At 41.1% G+C, this 16,651-nt stretch overlaps 2 protein-coding genes across 3 annotated transcripts in view; both read right to left on the reverse strand.

Moving 5' to 3' along the window:
* LOC310991494 (uncharacterized protein) overlaps positions 1–16,651 on the reverse strand; it is a 98,236-nt gene that overhangs the window by 70,743 nt on the left and 10,842 nt on the right. The window contains exons 5-6 of one of the 2 annotated variants that reach the window (XM_083979217.1): positions 16,451–16,623; positions 14,448–15,500 (exon numbers count right to left, since the gene is read on the reverse strand). In XM_083979217.1, coding sequence (XP_083835343.1) covers positions 15,438–15,500; positions 16,451–16,623 — 236 coding nt within the window. In that variant the 3' untranslated portion in view covers positions 14,448–15,437. Of the gene's footprint in view, positions 1–14,447; positions 15,501–16,256; positions 16,624–16,651 lie in introns of those variants that run through there. The other variant, XR_014595628.1, reaches the window with a different exon arrangement.
* Positions 8,635–11,714, reverse strand: LOC310991076 (WD repeat-containing protein on Y chromosome-like; the record flags this gene model as incomplete). Its single annotated transcript, XM_083978646.1, has 3 exons — positions 8,635–8,679; positions 8,892–10,552; positions 11,459–11,714. The coding sequence occupies 3 exons, from the start codon at positions 11,712–11,714 to the stop codon at positions 8,635–8,637; spliced, it is 1,962 nt and encodes a 653-aa protein (XP_083834772.1).

The following is a 16,651-nucleotide window of genomic DNA, read 5'->3' on the forward strand; positions in this document are numbered from 1 at the left end:
CCTGTGGGGATGATGTCTGCATTAGCCTTGTATAGTCATGGGGTAGACATGGCATCTGACAAAGTGTTCATGTACAGTACATCTATGAAACCAACAGCACAAAGTCCTGTTGATAAAACAAAACAAAAATCATTACCTTCAACTGTAGCTAGAAAACATGACCTTCAATATTTTGATGAGATATGTGATTCATTGTAGGAGTCATACCTGCTCCGGGTAGTCTAAGCTGTGGGTAATGTACGAGACACTTTTCCTATTATAATACGTGTATATGTGGTTGGCAGCAATGTGGCACAGGGAGAAAAGCACAGGTTTCAGGCTCCTTGTGTTGTTCAAGCTGCCCAGACAGCAAAATCAAACTTCTGGTCCAAAAATGTGTCCTGGACCCAACTCTGGCCAACGTCTTCCAACATATGAGCAGAATCCAGCTCATATCATCCAGTATTGACTGATTTTTGTGTGTGCATGTGCACCAGAATTGGTCCAGATTTGGAAGGAGCATCTGACATTCATGCTATATATGGGCCAGATTCAGGTCATGGAACTGGGCCAGACAACAAGCATCTAGTCCAGATTTATTTTCCTATGTGGACTATCACACTGCCAGGGCTCACTGGGACATATGAATAAAATGAAGCCGTTAAGGGTCATAAATAGCACTGTGTTATATGACAAATCAAAATGTCTGCTTTGAGAAGGGCCTCTTATGCAAGATGAAGCCACACCAAATTAAACCTAAATGTTAAACATTTACATTTAGATCTGTTTATGGAGCTTTTTTTTTTTTATAAAGGTAGTCTGGAGGTTTTTGCAAAAAAAAAAAAAAAAAAAAAATCTAGACTTATACAAATGAAATCCATCTTAATCATCACCTACTGTATGGGCTTCTAGTCTTGTGTGGTGTGACTGTCTGCAGTCACCACTACACAGGTATGTCTTCTTTGCAGTCCTGAAAACTGCGGCTGACTGAAACATTTCATAAAACAAAGGTGTGATGTGAATGCCCTGGTAGACAAAACCTGTAATGGACCATGTAAATGGAAATGAGGGTAATGTGTTAGTTCTTTCTTTCCCACTGGCATAGCCAAAGATTTTGAGAAATTGATTTTGTAACCCGAAACACATCGGAACAGAGTGATTACTTCAACAAGAGTTTCAGGCTCCAATACATAAAGCAAAACGTCATCGGCATAGAGAGAAATTTTATGTTGGATCCCACCCAGAGTCTTGCCTTATGGCTTTAGCAAGAGGCTCTACTGCAAGAGCAAAAAGGGCGGGGCCAAGAGGGCAGCCCTGATGGGCTTAACCCTTGAGGCCTCCTCGTAGAAAGATACCCTTGTATCCCTCGGGACCCAAATGGGTCCCTCTCATAAAAGTGCCATAAAAATGTCATACATGAATATTTTTTTTTGCTTTCTTCACATGAAATCTGTTCAGCTACTTCAGACCTATTCATAAACATGAAGTTTTTTATTATTTTTTGTTATTTTTTATGTTTTTATGCCCTTTTTGTCATGTGACCCCCTGATTTTTTAATGAGGAAAAAACAAAATATGCAATATTTCCCAAAAATGAGATCCAAATTGGATCACTCCATATGAAGTTATTAGAGGCTTGAATATGTCAACAATTGATAACAACATTGATTTGAATGCATTTTTTTTTTTGAGCTATAACATAGGTATCCCTCGGGACCCAAACGGGTCCCTCTCATAAAAGTGCCATAAAAATGTCATATATGAATATTTTCTTTTGCTTTCTTCACATGAAATCTGTTCAGCTACTCCAGACCTATTCATAAACATAAAGTTTTTTATTATTTTTTGTTATTTTTTATGTTTTTATGCCCTTTTTGTCAGGCGACCCCCTGATTTTTAATGAGGAAAAAAACAAAATATGCAATATTTCCCAAAAATGAGATCCAAAGTGGATCACTCCATATGAAGTTATTAGAGGCTTGAATATGTCAACAATTGATAATAACATTAATTTGAATGCATTTCTTTTTTTGGAGTTATTACAATTTATTCGAAAAAGTTACCCTTGTATCCCTCGGGACCCAAACGGGTCCCTCTCATAAAAGTGCCATAAAAATGTCATATATTATTTATTTTTTTTGCTTTCTTCACATGAAATCTGTTCAGCTACTCCAGACCTATTCATAAACATAAAGTTTTTTATTATTTTTAGTCATTTTTTATGTTTTTATGCCCTTTTTGTCAGGCGACCCCCTGATTTTTTAATGAGGAAAAAAACAAAATATGCAATATTTCCCAAAAATGAGATCCAAAGTGGATCACTCCATATGAAGTTATTAGAGGCTTGAATATGTCAACAATTGATAATAACATTAATTTGAATGCATTTCTTTTTTTGGAGTTATTACAATTTATTCGAAAAAGTTACCCTTGTATCCCTCGGGACCCAAACGGGTCCCTCTCATAAAAGTGCCATAAAAATGTCATATATGAATTTTTTTCTTTGCTTTCTTCACATGAAATCTGTTCAGCTACTCCAGACCTATTCATAAACATAAAGTTTTTTATTATTTTTTGTCATTTTTTATGTTTTTATGCCCTTTTTGTCAGGCGACCCCCTGATTTTTTAATGAGGAAAAAAACAAAATATGCAATATTTCCCAAAAATGAGATCCAAAGTGGATCACTCCATATGAAGTTATTAGAGGCTTGAACATGTCAACAATTGATAACAACATTGATTTGAATGCATTATTATTTTTGGAGCTATAACAAAAACATATACTTTTATACTAACGGCACTTGTCATATAAATGCCATAAAAAGGTAATATACATAACTTTTTTTTTTTTTTTTACTGCATCAAATCTTTTCACAAACGTCAGACCTAACTGTAGATATGAAGTTTTATATGATTTTTTCTATATTTTGTATGTTTTTGTAGAGATTTGTATGGAGATACCACACAAATGGGAGATATGGACTCTGTTTATAAACACCAACATAAACAAAGCCTGTATGGCCTTTGATGAGGATCCAAATTTCACGCACACAGACACACACAGACAAAATATTTTTCTTACCCACATTCACACCACTCTTCTGCATTGGTCCAAACACACCCAGACCAGTTTTAGGGTTTTCATAGTTTTTTACTGCTGTATATGTTGCATAGAAAGAGAAATATGCCTAAACAGCGGTTTCAGTGAAGGCCTAGTTCTCTGGTGGTTTAGGGAGACCTCTAGTGGTGGAAGGCGGGCTAAAACCTATTTTCCCTTTAATTTGAAGGGAGAGGTTTAGATTAATTCGGTATTTATGGGAAAATATTTTAATATGCCAGGATTACAGTATATCAAAAAATATGTGTTTATAATGGGAGTCAATGGGCCCAGATTGGGCCTGAAGGTAGCGAGTGTATACGCATAATGCATATCTCCGTTTCTATACACCGTACAACAAAGGGGATCTAGAATTTTAACAATAAGAATAAAACACACATCCTGACCAAGTTTCATACAATTAACTTGTAAAATGACCGAGATATTGAGAATCAAAACATAAAAAACGCAAAATATAAACAAAGCCCATTTAGCTATTTTATTATGATTCCAACTTTGCACACACACCGACACACACACCGACAAGATATTTTCTCATCCACTTTCACACCAGTCTTTACCATCAGTCTCCACACACCAAAACCATTTTTATGGTTTTCAGCTTTTTTATTGCAGTGCAATCTGCAAGGTAAGAAACCAGGAATCAAGGTCTCAAAGGAGGCCTGGTCCTATGGGGGTTTAGGGGGGTCACCTGACCCACAACCTATTTTTCCTTTATTTTGAAGCCAAAAGTTTAGATTTATTAGGTTTTCATGGAAAAAGCATTATAATATGTCAGGATTACAGTGTATCGAAAAGGAGTGGTTTTAATGGGAGTCAATGGGACCCGTTTGGGCCCGAGGGATACCTACGTAACTAATGGTGTATCTCCTATTCTATAGACTTTACAAAGATGGGGATCTGGAATATTAAAAATCATCATAAAATAAACATTCTTGGGAAATTTCATTAAATTTGCTTTAAAACTGACTGAGATATTGAGGATCAAAAAAATACGAATTTCAAAAAGGACCCTTTTGGGTCCCTAGAGGCCTCAAGGGTTAACTATGAGTTGGGAAGTTTTCAGATCTATAGCCATTGGTGATGACTGTGGCCATGGGATTTTTATGTTGTTTGACCCATCTAATAAAATTGTCTTGCCAAATTTAATTCATGTAAAACATTAAACAGGTATGGCCATTCGACATGGTTGAATGCCTTTTCTGCATTCAATGAAATGACCATGCAATCAATTTCCTGTCTGACAATATTGATAATATGCAGAAGCCTACTAACATTGTAACTCATCTTCTACCTTTGATAAAGCCTGTCTGATCCTCTCTGATAAGAAAAGGTAGAACTTTATAGAGACATAATGCCAATATTTTGGATATTATTATTTTTTTTGTCCTGATTCAGAAGAGCAATAAGCATGTATCCTGAGCAGTCCTCAGGGGACTTTCCTTTTTTTTTCTTTTAGGGTTAAAGGCCCCATGCTGTGCACTTTTCTCTGGGTTTATTTACCTGCTGATATCCTTAACAAGATGTATCATTGGTTTTTGAGTACCTGTGATCTGCTTAATATCGTTTATACTGCCCCTTTCTGTTGCCTCTTTCTGGAGCTCTAGCAGGCACAGGTCATTTGGCCAATCAGAAGAGAGAATGAGAACCTCTCCTCTGATTGGCTCACTGTTTTTGAGTGACGTGTGGTCGGGCCAATCACAGGCAAGTAACTTAAACCTAAGCTGCATTCATAAAAATTGAAAAAAAAAAACTGGTCATGGTGGGCGGAGTTACCTTGTGTGTGACATCACAGAAAGGAGGAAGTGCTGCTCATCTTAAAGATAATGTTCCTACAAATGGGCGGTGTGTGTTTCTCCGTTTATGACCAGTTTGATGCATGGGGCAGTATATACGTGGCCCAGAGACCTCCCCAAGAACGAAAAAATAACCAAAATAACATTTTTCATGCCATTGGGCCTTTAAGGTGATTTCGGCTTCTCTTAGTGAATGGGGGGAGGCTACCAGTGATGAAAGAATGTTCCAACATTTCTAAAAAAAAAGGGGGTCTTTAAGTACATCTTGAAATTCTCTACAAAATTCACTGCTCAGGCCATCAGGCCCTGGTGCCCTGCGTGACTGCAGGCCTTTGAGTGCTAACAGGGCCTCCTCCCTGGAAACAACAGTAATGGCTCTGATGTTAAGCAAAGTGCACTTTTAATATCTGCCAGTTCTTTTTTGAGATTTAGTTGCTGTTCTAATTATTGCTGTAGATAATTGTAGGTACTGTATGCACTTTCGTAGTTATAATGTGATTCCTGTTTATATTTTTTATTTTTTACTATGGCTTTTTGTTTTGTTTTGCAAAATGCCTTTTCCTATTGTGAACATAAAGATTATTTCTACAGCTTTATTATCTGATCATTGTGTTATATTTTTTTCTATGTTGTGTATAATGACTGTTCAGTGGTGTTTTTCCATTTTGATTGACTGATCTGACAACAATGTTGGTTTTGAGCACAGTTTGAACTGTTGTGAATGTAGTTTGAAAATTGGGTTTTGTGCTTATAAGCACAAAACCCAATTTTTTTTTAACTATAGTTAAGAGAAAAGAATGGCAGGTTTCAAGAAATGTGTCTTAGCAATTGAGAAAAAGTGTAATTCAGTCACTCTTGTTGAAGTAATGAATACTTGCTCACAATGTATGTTTTATTTTTAATTTTTATATTATTTGGTGGGAGAACCAAAGCACACAGAGTTAATTGGTATTCTGGTGTATTGATTCCCCCCTTGGTTGAATCTTATTTACTACTAACTTTTGAGGAGAAAATAGGACAGGAGAGAAGAGGCGAGGAAAGAGAGGAGAGGAGAGGCGAGGAGAGGAGAGGAGAAAAGAGGAGATCGAGGAGAGGAGAAAATAGGAGAGGAGAGGAGAAAATAGGAGAGGACAGGACAGGACAGGACAGGACAGGACAGGACAGGACAGGACAGGACAGGACAGGACAGGACAGGAGGGGAGAGGAGAGGAGAGGGCTCCATTGAACCTGATGTGTCCCCCAGCAGAGTCCGGCAGACGACAGACGGCAAGCTGGATGTCATGTTAGTGGACAAGAGGACGACGGTAAAACTTGGGGGACCGTGGACGGGAACGGCAAACGGCAATGCCGTCCCAAGTTCAAATATTTTAACTTTTGCCGTCTGCCATGACGGTATCCTCAATCAAACGTGACGTATGAGTATGTTGACGTTGCCATAGAAACATGGTGACGCCTCTTGCCGAGGAGAGGAGAGGAGAGGCGAGGAGAGGAGAGGAGAGGAGAGGTCAGGACAGGACAAGAGAGGAGAGGAGAGGAGAGGAGAGGTCAGGACAGGACAAGAGAGGAGAGGAGAGGAGAGGAGAGGAGAGGAGAGGAGAGGAGAGGAGAGGAGAGAAGAAATAGGAGAGGCGAGGAGAGGAGAAAATAGGAGAGGAGAGGAGAGCAGAGGAGAGGACAGGACAGGGGAGGGGATAGGGGAGGAGAGGAGAGGACAGGACAGGACAGGACAGGACAGGACAGGGCAGGGGAGGGGATAGGAGAGGAGAGGAGAGGAGAGGACAGGACAGGGGAGGGGATAGGGGAGGAGAGGAGAGGAGAGGAGAGGAGAGGAGAGGAGAGGAGAGGAGAGGAGAGGAGAGGAGAGGGCTCCATGTAACCTGATGTGTCCCCCGGCAGTCTAATGCTACGTTCACATGGAGTCCGGCAGATGACAGACGGCAAGTTGGATGTCATGTTAGTGGACGAGAGGACGACGGTAAAACTTGGGGGACCGTGGACGGGAACGGCAAACGGCAATGCCGTCCCAAGTTCAAATATTTTAACTTTTGCCGTCTGCCGTGACGGTATCCTCAATCGAACGTGACGTATGAGTATGTTGACGTTTCCATAGCAACATGGTGACGCCTCTTGCCGAGGAGAGGAGAGGAGAGGCGAGGAGAGGAGAGGAGAAAATAGGAGAGGAGAGGCGAGGAGAGGTCAGGACAGGACAAGAGAGGAGAGGAGAGGAGAGGCGAGGAGAGAAGAAAATAGGAGAGGAAAAAATAGGAGAGGAGAGGAGAAAATAGGAGAGGAGAGGAGAGGAGAGGACAGGACAGGAGAGAGGAGAGGAGAGGAGAGGGCTCCATGTAACCTGATGTGTCCCCCAGCAGAGTCCGGCAGCCGGATGTCATGTTAGTGGACGAGAGGACGACGGTAAAACTTGGGGGAGCACGGCAAAAAATACTGTGGACGGGAACGGCAAACAGCAATGCTGTCCCGAGTTCAAATATTTTAACTTTTGCCGTCTGTCGCGACGGTATCCTCAATCGGTATCCTCGTTTGTTTTTTACCGTTCTGTCCAGTGGCATTTGCCGTTTACCGGCTGCCGGACTCCATGTGAACATAGCATAAGCCTATAGCAGCGTAAAACCCAATTACAAGGGAGGAACAAGGGTGTATTAATCGCCTCCCTGTTTGAATCTTACTTGCTTCTTAATTGTGTTGTTAGTGGGGCTTGTGATAAGCGGGGTCTGAGGTGGATGTGGCTTAATCTGAGTCTGGCTTTCTGCAGGCTGAAACTTTTCAGATCGAACTGGTAAGCGTAAAAGACGTCTTGTGCGTTCAGATGCCTGATTTTTTGTAAGAGCCGATGTCTGTGTGTTCAGTGAGGTCTTTGCTGCCACAGTACAACGTGTGGATGGTTGGGTCTGAGGTGGATTTGGCTTAATCTGAGTCTGGCTGTCTGCTAGCTGAGACTTTTCAGATGTGGCTGGTAAGCGTAAAAGACGTCTTGTGCGTTCAGATGCCTGCTTTACTGTAAGAGCCGATGTCTGTGTGTTCAGTGAGCGCTTCGTTGTTTCAGTGCAACCTGTAGTAAGTCGGGTCCGAGGTTGATGTGGCTTAATCTGAGTCTGGCTGTCTGCTGGCTGAGACTTTTCAGATGTGGCTGGTAAGCGTAAAAGACGTCTTGTGCGTTCAGATGCCTGATTTTTTGTAAGAGCTGACGTCTGTGTGTTCAGTGAGCTCTTTGCTGCCTCAGTACAACCTGTGGAGGGTTGGGCCCGAGGTTGATGTGGCTCAAACTGAGTCTGGCTTTCTGTAGGCTGAGACTTTTCAGATTGAGTTGGTAAGCGTAAAAGACGTCTTGTGCGTTCAGATGCCTGCTTTACTGTATGAGCCGATGTCTGTATTTTCAGTGAGCTCTTTTCTGCCTCAGTGCATCCTGTAGAGGGTTGGGTCTGAGGTGGATGTGGCTCAAACTGAGTCTGGCTGTCTGCTGGCTGAGACTTTTCAGATGTGGCTGGTAAGCGTAAAAGACGTCTTGTGCGTTCAGATGCCTGCTTTTTTGTAAGAGCTGACGTCTGTGTGTTCAGTGAGCTCTTTGCTGCCTCAGTGCAACCTGTGGAGGGTTGGGCCTGAGGTTGATGTGGCTCAAACTGAGTCTGGCTGTTGGTGGGCTCAGCCTTTGTATCTTCTTTGTTCTTTGTTTCCTCACTACAGTCTGCTGTGTGTCGGGGTGGAGATGGCTGTGGCTGGAGTGGTTCATGAGGGAACTGTGGAGTTCTTGGATGAGGTGGAGAAGTGCGTCTGAGCGTAGGCAGGCCATGTTTGTCTTTATGCCAGGTCATTTCTGGGTAAACGGAGTGCTTTTTGGGGGGATCTTTGACTGGGGGAAATTTTGGCTTCTTATTAGCCTGGTAACGTGGTAAATGAACTTTTTGAGAGCTGGGTAGCTTTTGCTGGTCCCTGCTCTTTAAGCTGTTGGAATAGTTGTCCAAATTAATCAGACATTTATTTACCTGCCTCTCTAAGGCAAGGATGTTGCGCATTGTTACCGGTTTTTCATCATCATCATCGTCTTCGAATGGTTCCTCTTCAAATCCCGTTATTGAGAAAAACTGTCTTGGGCTGAACGGTGATTCTGGTCGAGTGGCAGAGAATAGTAAATGAAGCATTGATTTCTGTTCTTCAGATTTGCCTGATTCATCTTCAGGGTCCTCGTAATCTTCTTCCTCCTCTTCCTCTTGGGTAATTGCTGCAGTACCCCAATGGTCTTTCCCAAAGAGGCCTTTGTTGCAGCCTGTGTTTGTCCATAGCTGGACATTGTTGTCCAAACCTGCAGTTATGATGTCATTACAAAGGGGGTCACAAGCAATACTTACCACCTCTGTGGGACAAGCTTTCCAAGAGCCCAACAGTGGAGGTTGACACACAGATACTTGCCAACCATTTATATCCTCAAATGGCCCTTTGTCTTTCTTCTTTTTAAATCCAAATGCCTGAATGTCCCACAGATAAATCATTCCGGTAGTGTCTCCAACCAGTAGTATCTTCTCACTGATATCCGTTGTCATGGTGGTAATGACTGCATCTTCATCCTGAACTGCCCTGAACTTTGCTAACAAACCTCCCTTCACCTTAGCAGACCAGGCACAGACGTAGCCCTCTGCACAAGTGAGTATTGTGGCTGTGTTGAAGGTGATCTCCCTGGTCCTCAGACATTTGACAAGAAGACCATTTTTATTCTGGTTTTTCAGAGTGTCTTTGATACTTTTTTGATTCTTCTTAACAGGCAAAATCCCAGTCTTGGCATGGCCATGTTTATATGCCATCATTGTTTGAGGCTTCTCCTTTGTATTTATGAAGTATATAGCCTCTTCAGTCTCAATATTCCAGATAATGACATTTCCATTGCTGGATGCAGTAATCAGTGTGCCTCCATGCACATCCATTGAGAAAATGTCATTTAAATAGCTGTGCTGTAAAAATCTGTGATCATCTCCCTTAGTATCGAGGTTAAAAATCATCTTTGATGTCTTCGATGACACAAACATCCTACCGTTAATGCAGACGATGCCTGTCACCTGCTTTGCCACAGCCACCGGAAGCACAGAAAGCTCTCTTCCACTGTTAAAGTTCCATAATCTCACTTTCCCATCTTGGGAAATTGTGATTAGTCTGCGCTGTGCTTCGTCAAATGTTATGGCTGTGTGTCCCACTTGCTGATCCACAGTGACCTTAAAGTGTGAGATGGCCTTTCCTGTTAAGATGTCCCACACTGTCACCTCACCATTCTGGCAGACAGAGACAACCTGTTTGAAAATGCTGTGATAGAGTACATTGCACAGGGGCTTGTCATGGGAGGTCAGCATATTTTCAGAACGGTTGGTTCCTCTACCAAGAGTTTTTCCTATGTTTGAATTAGCCAAGATTAACTCGTTGTTATATATGTTATAATACATACTGGTGATACGATCATGTCCCATACCTTGAATCTGGAAACTTTGCCTACATTGCCAATCACCGTCAGACCACACACATACATTCATGTCCTCAGATATACTGATAAATATTTGGTCAATATGATTAAACGTCAAGTGGGTGATGGGTTTGAAATGCTTTTTCACTGCATATTCAAAGCATTTGGTATTGTGCCTAAACCATACCCGCAGAAAGCCACCTACACCACCAGTAAGGAGACGGTCAGCCGAAGGGGAATAGGCAACACATTTGAAAAAGTTTTGATCTCCTTTGCTGTGAAAAGTTTTTACGTCTTTGAGAACTTTTTTCGTTTTGTGAAGATCACTTGGTAACTTAGGGAGCTGGACCACTGCCATAGTCCGGCTTGTACAACCACAGATAGCATATGAGTCAAGAGATGGAATGTATTGGATCTGACTGCATACATCTCTCAAGACAGGGAGTCTGACACACATATTGCCTTCTGTGTGGGTCCTCAACAAAGTAGAAAGATAAACAGTTGGGTAAGGGTGCAGAGATAATTCCTCAAATGCTGCTGAGCACAAGATCCTAGTTTTAGAAACATTCTGGGAATAAAACACATAGAAATTGCCTTTCGTATCACCAAAGGAAAACAATGCTTTTGTGCCATTGGACCAGTAGTTCGTTACATTTACAACGATGTTGTCCAATATTAGGGAGTGAGAGATGCCCATTTCTGTAGGGATGTCCTGGAAATGATAGAATATCAGTTCCCTGTCAGTAGTGGAGACAGCCACCTCATTGAGCTCATACATGTACACCATGTCAGTAACACGGATTGTCTTCTTGTGCCCATGAGGAAAGGTGTTTTCTTTCGTATATAATGGAACTTTATATGGCTTCTCAAAGCTGTCATTCCAGATGTTGAAGACACCATCTGAGCTAATTGAGAAGTAGTGACCTTCCATGTATTTCCTTATTTTCTTCTTTTTGGATTCCCTGATTTTCCCTTTGGGGTGAAATGCCAGAGCAGTAGTTGTTCTATAGTGACCCACAGGTATCACATTGAAAGCTGAAGGGAAGGGTTCATTTCTACTTTGTTCTGATGCTGTCTGTTTGTCTACCAGGAAATCCAGCAGCTCACCGATGTCCACGTTTAGGTCACAGTTTGCGTCAATCTGCATGTGGAGGACTTGAAGATCTTCAGTATTCACAGAACCATAAATTTCTTTCATTGCTCCAGCAAATTCCTTCATATCCAGCCCTCCAGAGTCATCCGCATCATACTTTTTAAATACCTGCACAATCTCTGGAATATCTGCAGCAGAAAACATTTTATCTTTTCTTTTACTCTCGGTTATTTTCTCCATGGGAACCTCCTCAGTGAGGTTTTCCACCATGCTTGTGTATTCCTCCATTATAAAATGTATCTGTTGTCAAAATTCTGTCAACACGTCAAACTCTGGCAAGGAAATTATTTCACATCAAAGAAAATGACACAAAGTGATGTCACACATCTAAACCAAACTCAATGATGATGTCACACCACCTAACGACCACATCAAAGTCACACAAAATGATGTCACATCAAAACTAAATGGTGATGTCACACATCCCCTTCCAACCAAATGATGACGTCACACAGCAGTCAAACTATGTGATGTCACATCAAAACCACAACCCAGTTAGGGTTGCAAAATTCCAGGAATTTTCAAAATTGGAAACTTTCGATGGGAATTAACAGGAATATATGGGAATAAATCCGAAATTTACAAAATTGGCCCTTAATAAGTAATTAGTAATATTTTACTCAACCTTCATGTTTTTGTTGTTCAGTAAAATAATCGATTGTTCATACAAGAATTAAAACTTGATAAAGTTCTACTCACAAATAAATCTGTTGAAATGTCATGTTTTTAAATTGTATTATTTTGCATGGATGTCTGCTTATGACAAAACAAAATTTACATGTATGTTTGGATATGATACAGTTTGTTTAAATTACCCTCAATTTCCAGTTAATTCCCATAAATTCACAATAATTCCTATAAATTCCCATAATTCCCATAAATTCCCATAATTCCCATGGAAGGTTTCCAATTTGGAATATTTCCAAAATTCTCCATCTTAAATTATTGAAAAATAATTGAAATTTACTGGAAATTTTCCGCCCCTTTGCAACCCTAGTCACAGTAATGATTCTAGCTGGAGGGAGTCTCCATTCCAAATGATCTGGCTGTTCTGGTTCGGAGGAGCCGAACGGTACCGGAATCACCCGAGTGGTCCCGAGGGATTCTGAGGATGTAGCCTACCGAAAGGCTCCGAAGGACTGCTAATCGGCGCGCAGTAGGTACCATAGGTAGCCTACTGTACCGCTGCACAACTTGCCGACCGTTTTAGTAGATTCTAGTAGCCTGTGTCCGTTGTGTGTGCATTAACGTTATCGGTTTGTTGTTTACAATATGATGTTTATGCTTAATATATTTCAACATACTGGTTAAATATGTTCACCTATATTCCCATATGTGTGTCAGGGGCGGGTCCAGAGTATTTTCTGGTGGGAGGCACAGGGGGTAACAACAGTGAAACTCGGAGGGGGGGGGGGGGCACCCAAAAGCAGAAATGAAGGCTGCCACTGATCGCCGTCTTGAATATACTGTACTAAGTTACACACTGTTTACAGTAGGCTATGTCTACATCTTTCTTTTACTGACCACCTTGTAAGGGAGATGCCTATGGCCTTTTCATTTTCCACTTGTCAATACTGAAATTATAATCAATTAATAATCAGCTCTACCTTTTAAATAGGACCTGCCCCTGGTGTGTGTATGTTCTCAACAAATTATATGGTTGCTATTGTGTGCTGGATATATCGGATGGTTTTCATATCATTGTAATTATGTGGTCTGGCGCCCCCGTGCGACCGTTCCAAGGCATTATTTTGACCTCAGCTGTTAATCCCTGTAATCCTCTGTGTTGTTTAATTTACCAGTCCATATGAAAACACTAATCATATATTGTTTGTGTATTTGTATTTGTATACTTCAGCAAAACCACATTGGAAGCGTTGCTTTTGCCTAGAAAACATTTATTATTCATTCATTGTCAATACCATTTGTGGCTGGTGCCACATATAGAGTCACCAATTCACCCAGTGTGCATGTTTTTGAACAGTGCATTTCTCTTTGTGTAATTTGTATGACTAAAATAAGTTGAATTAATGTCATCTAACACATCATGTCATAAATGTATTTTCCAAAGCCCTGTGCATGTGTCAGCTGGTTTTCTGTCTGCACAGGTGTAAGAACCAACACAGTGAAAACATGAAAACTCCTCCCAGGAAGCCAACCCAGAACCTTCTTGTTGGGAGGAAAGAGTACTCATCACTGCACCACCTGCTGCCAGTATTAAGGCCGATTTCATGAGAAAGGAGTCACTCTCCTTACCAGTTAAAGTATGAAAGATGGGGCTCTGTGATCCCCAAACTAGCAGCTCTGTTAAGTTTTACCTGATACCAGATGGTGAAGGAGGGACTGGCAGAAAGAGTACTGAGGTGGTGAGGCCAAGACCTACGGTGCTGTGAAAAACTATTTGCCCCCTTCCTGATTTCTTACTTTTTTCCTTCTTTTTATTTCATATTATAGCCTGAGGCTGGATGGTGTCTCGGAGACGCAGCGGACCTGAGGTTTCCTTCAACAGGAACTGGGCAGCTTATGGTTTCGGAAACTTGCCACATGAGTAACATAAAACACTGCAGTGTTAACTGTCATTAGTTATTGTTTAGCTGAGATTAAAAGGTGATACTCATTCATATTGACTGACAAATCTCTCCAAACCCCAATCTCCAACTGTACTAACAGAGTTATTGTTTCTTGTTAAAACTGGCAGTAAAGTAGCTAATTCTTATTCATAAAGTCACTAGCTGTCCTCCAGACTGCAGAGTAATGTGCCAACTAAAGCCTGTTTTAATCTAAATGAGACTGTACTGATACATCAAATACATCACCATGGAGCTCGGCATCTGGTGGAAAACAGCCTCGTCCTTGTACAAGCACTGTTAGGTTTTTTGATTAGATTACTTTATTAATCCCCAAGGGGAAATTTAAAATGTCGTAGCAGCTGAGACATACATGGCACAGAGACAAAAAAACATCAATCACAAAAATAGCTGAAGTACATACAGTGCTGTGAAAAAGTATTTGCCCCCTTCCAGATTTCTTACTTTTTTGCATATTTGTGACACTTAAATGTTTACGATTGTCAAACAAATTTTAATATTAGACAACGACAATCCAAGTCAACATAAAATGCAGTTTTTAAATGATGATTTCCAAACCTACCTGGCCCTATGTGAAAAAGTAATTGCCCCCCCATGTTAAATCATGAACTAACTGTGATAAACCTTTTTTTTTTAAGTAGAGTATAATTTAACTATCCACACCCAGGCCTGATCACTGCCAGACCTGTTGAATCAAGAAATCACTTCAATAGAACCTGTTTGAGTGAAGTGAAGGAGGGAGGCTAAGAGATCTCAAAAAGCAACGCGTCACGCCACAATCTTAAGAAAAAAACAAACAAAAAAGAGACAAAAAAACAAAATCATTGACATCTATAAGTCTGGAAAGTGTTACAAAGACATTTCTAAAGCTTTGAGACTAACAAACCACAGTGAGAGCCTTTATCAACTGCCCAATATGGCCGCCCTACCAAAATAGTCCAAGAGCGCAGCAACAACTCATCCAGGAGGTCACAAAAGAACCCCAAACAACTTCTAAAGAACTGCAGACCTCACTTGGCTTAGTAAAGGTCAGTGTTAATGACTCAACAATGAGAAAGACACTGGGCTAAAACTGCATCCATGGGAGAGTTCAAAGATGAAAACCACTGCTGACCAAAAAGATCACAAAGGCTCATCTATCTTTTGCCAAAAAAAACATCTTGATGATCCCTGAGACTTTTGGGAAAACATTCTGTGGACCAATAAGAAAAAAGCTGAACTGTTTGGAAGGTATGCATCCTGTTGCATCTGGTGTAAAACTAATACAGCATTTCATAAAAAGAGCATCATACCAACCGTTAAATATGATGGTGGTAGCGTGATGGTCTGGGGCTGCTCCGCTGCTTCAGGACCTGGACGACTTGCAGAAGTTGATGGAACCATGAAGTCTGCCCTTGACCAGAAAATCCTGAAGGAGAACGTTCGGCCATCAGTTTGTGAACTAAAGGTCAAACGCTCTTGGGTTTCTCCATTAGTTGATAAAGACTCACACAATAGTTTGCTGGAGTCCTAAAGCTTTAGAAATGGCTTTGTAACACTTTCCAGACTGATAGATGTCAATGATTTTGCTTTTTTATTTCATTTTCTTTAGATCGTGACATGATGTGTTGGTGTTTGAGATCTCTCAGCCTGCTTCACTTTGTCAGACAGGTTCTGTTGACGTGTTTCTTGATTCAACAGGTCTGGTAGTGGTCAGGCCAGGGGGTGGAGAGGGAAATTGAACTCAGCTTAAAAAAAAAAATTAGGTTTATCACAGTTAGTTCATGATTTAACAGGGGTGGCAATTACTCAGCTTCTGATCTACGCTTTGACCAGGGACAGGACCAAGAGGTGGACCCTCAGAGTGGACTTGTGGGACCATGAAGGCAGCACTGCTTTCGCTGAGTAACGATACTTCAGACTAGAAAATGAGAGAACAGCTGCTGTACTACAGTGAAGACGCAGCCGGTACTGAAGCCTCTCTGACTGCTGCTCTTTAGCTTTTCTCACTGTCCTTTAATATTTTATTTCCAGATCATTTTTGGCAGTGATTTTATTGCTACATTGTTACTTTTTCGCAGCCTTGTCCCTAGAATAACATTATCAGAAGGTATTACAATGACATAACAATAGAAAAATGTGTACTCTAACTCAGGTTTTGAAAAAAGATATTAACTCATAGTACTTTATTTAAGAGAAAATATATAAGCTGAATGTCCAGACCAAACATGTTGTACCTACAGTGACTGTATGTGCTTTACACTGAAAACTGAGTGAGGGGAATGGATGGAAAAAGTTGAATATTAACAGGTTAATGTGTTTTAAATAAAAAAAAACATCAACATTCCATGTCAATCAAGATCTAGCTATCAGTCCCACCAGGTGAGGTGTGTTGCTTCCATGTTGCTGCATGAGGAAGCTGAGGCCTGGGGCAGAAAACTGACCCCTGTTCTCCGCCCTCTCCCAAAACCTGATGGTCACTCTGCCTGGCACCAACAGAGGCTCCTTAAAGTGCGCGGTGACGTTAACAGGAGCTCTGATGACTTCCACCCCTAATGAAACAACAGAGCATTGATATGG

This window comes from Trachurus trachurus, assembly GCF_905171665.1.
Source record: "Trachurus trachurus genome assembly, chromosome: 9".
NCBI lineage: Eukaryota > Metazoa > Chordata > Actinopteri > Carangiformes > Carangidae > Trachurus > Trachurus trachurus.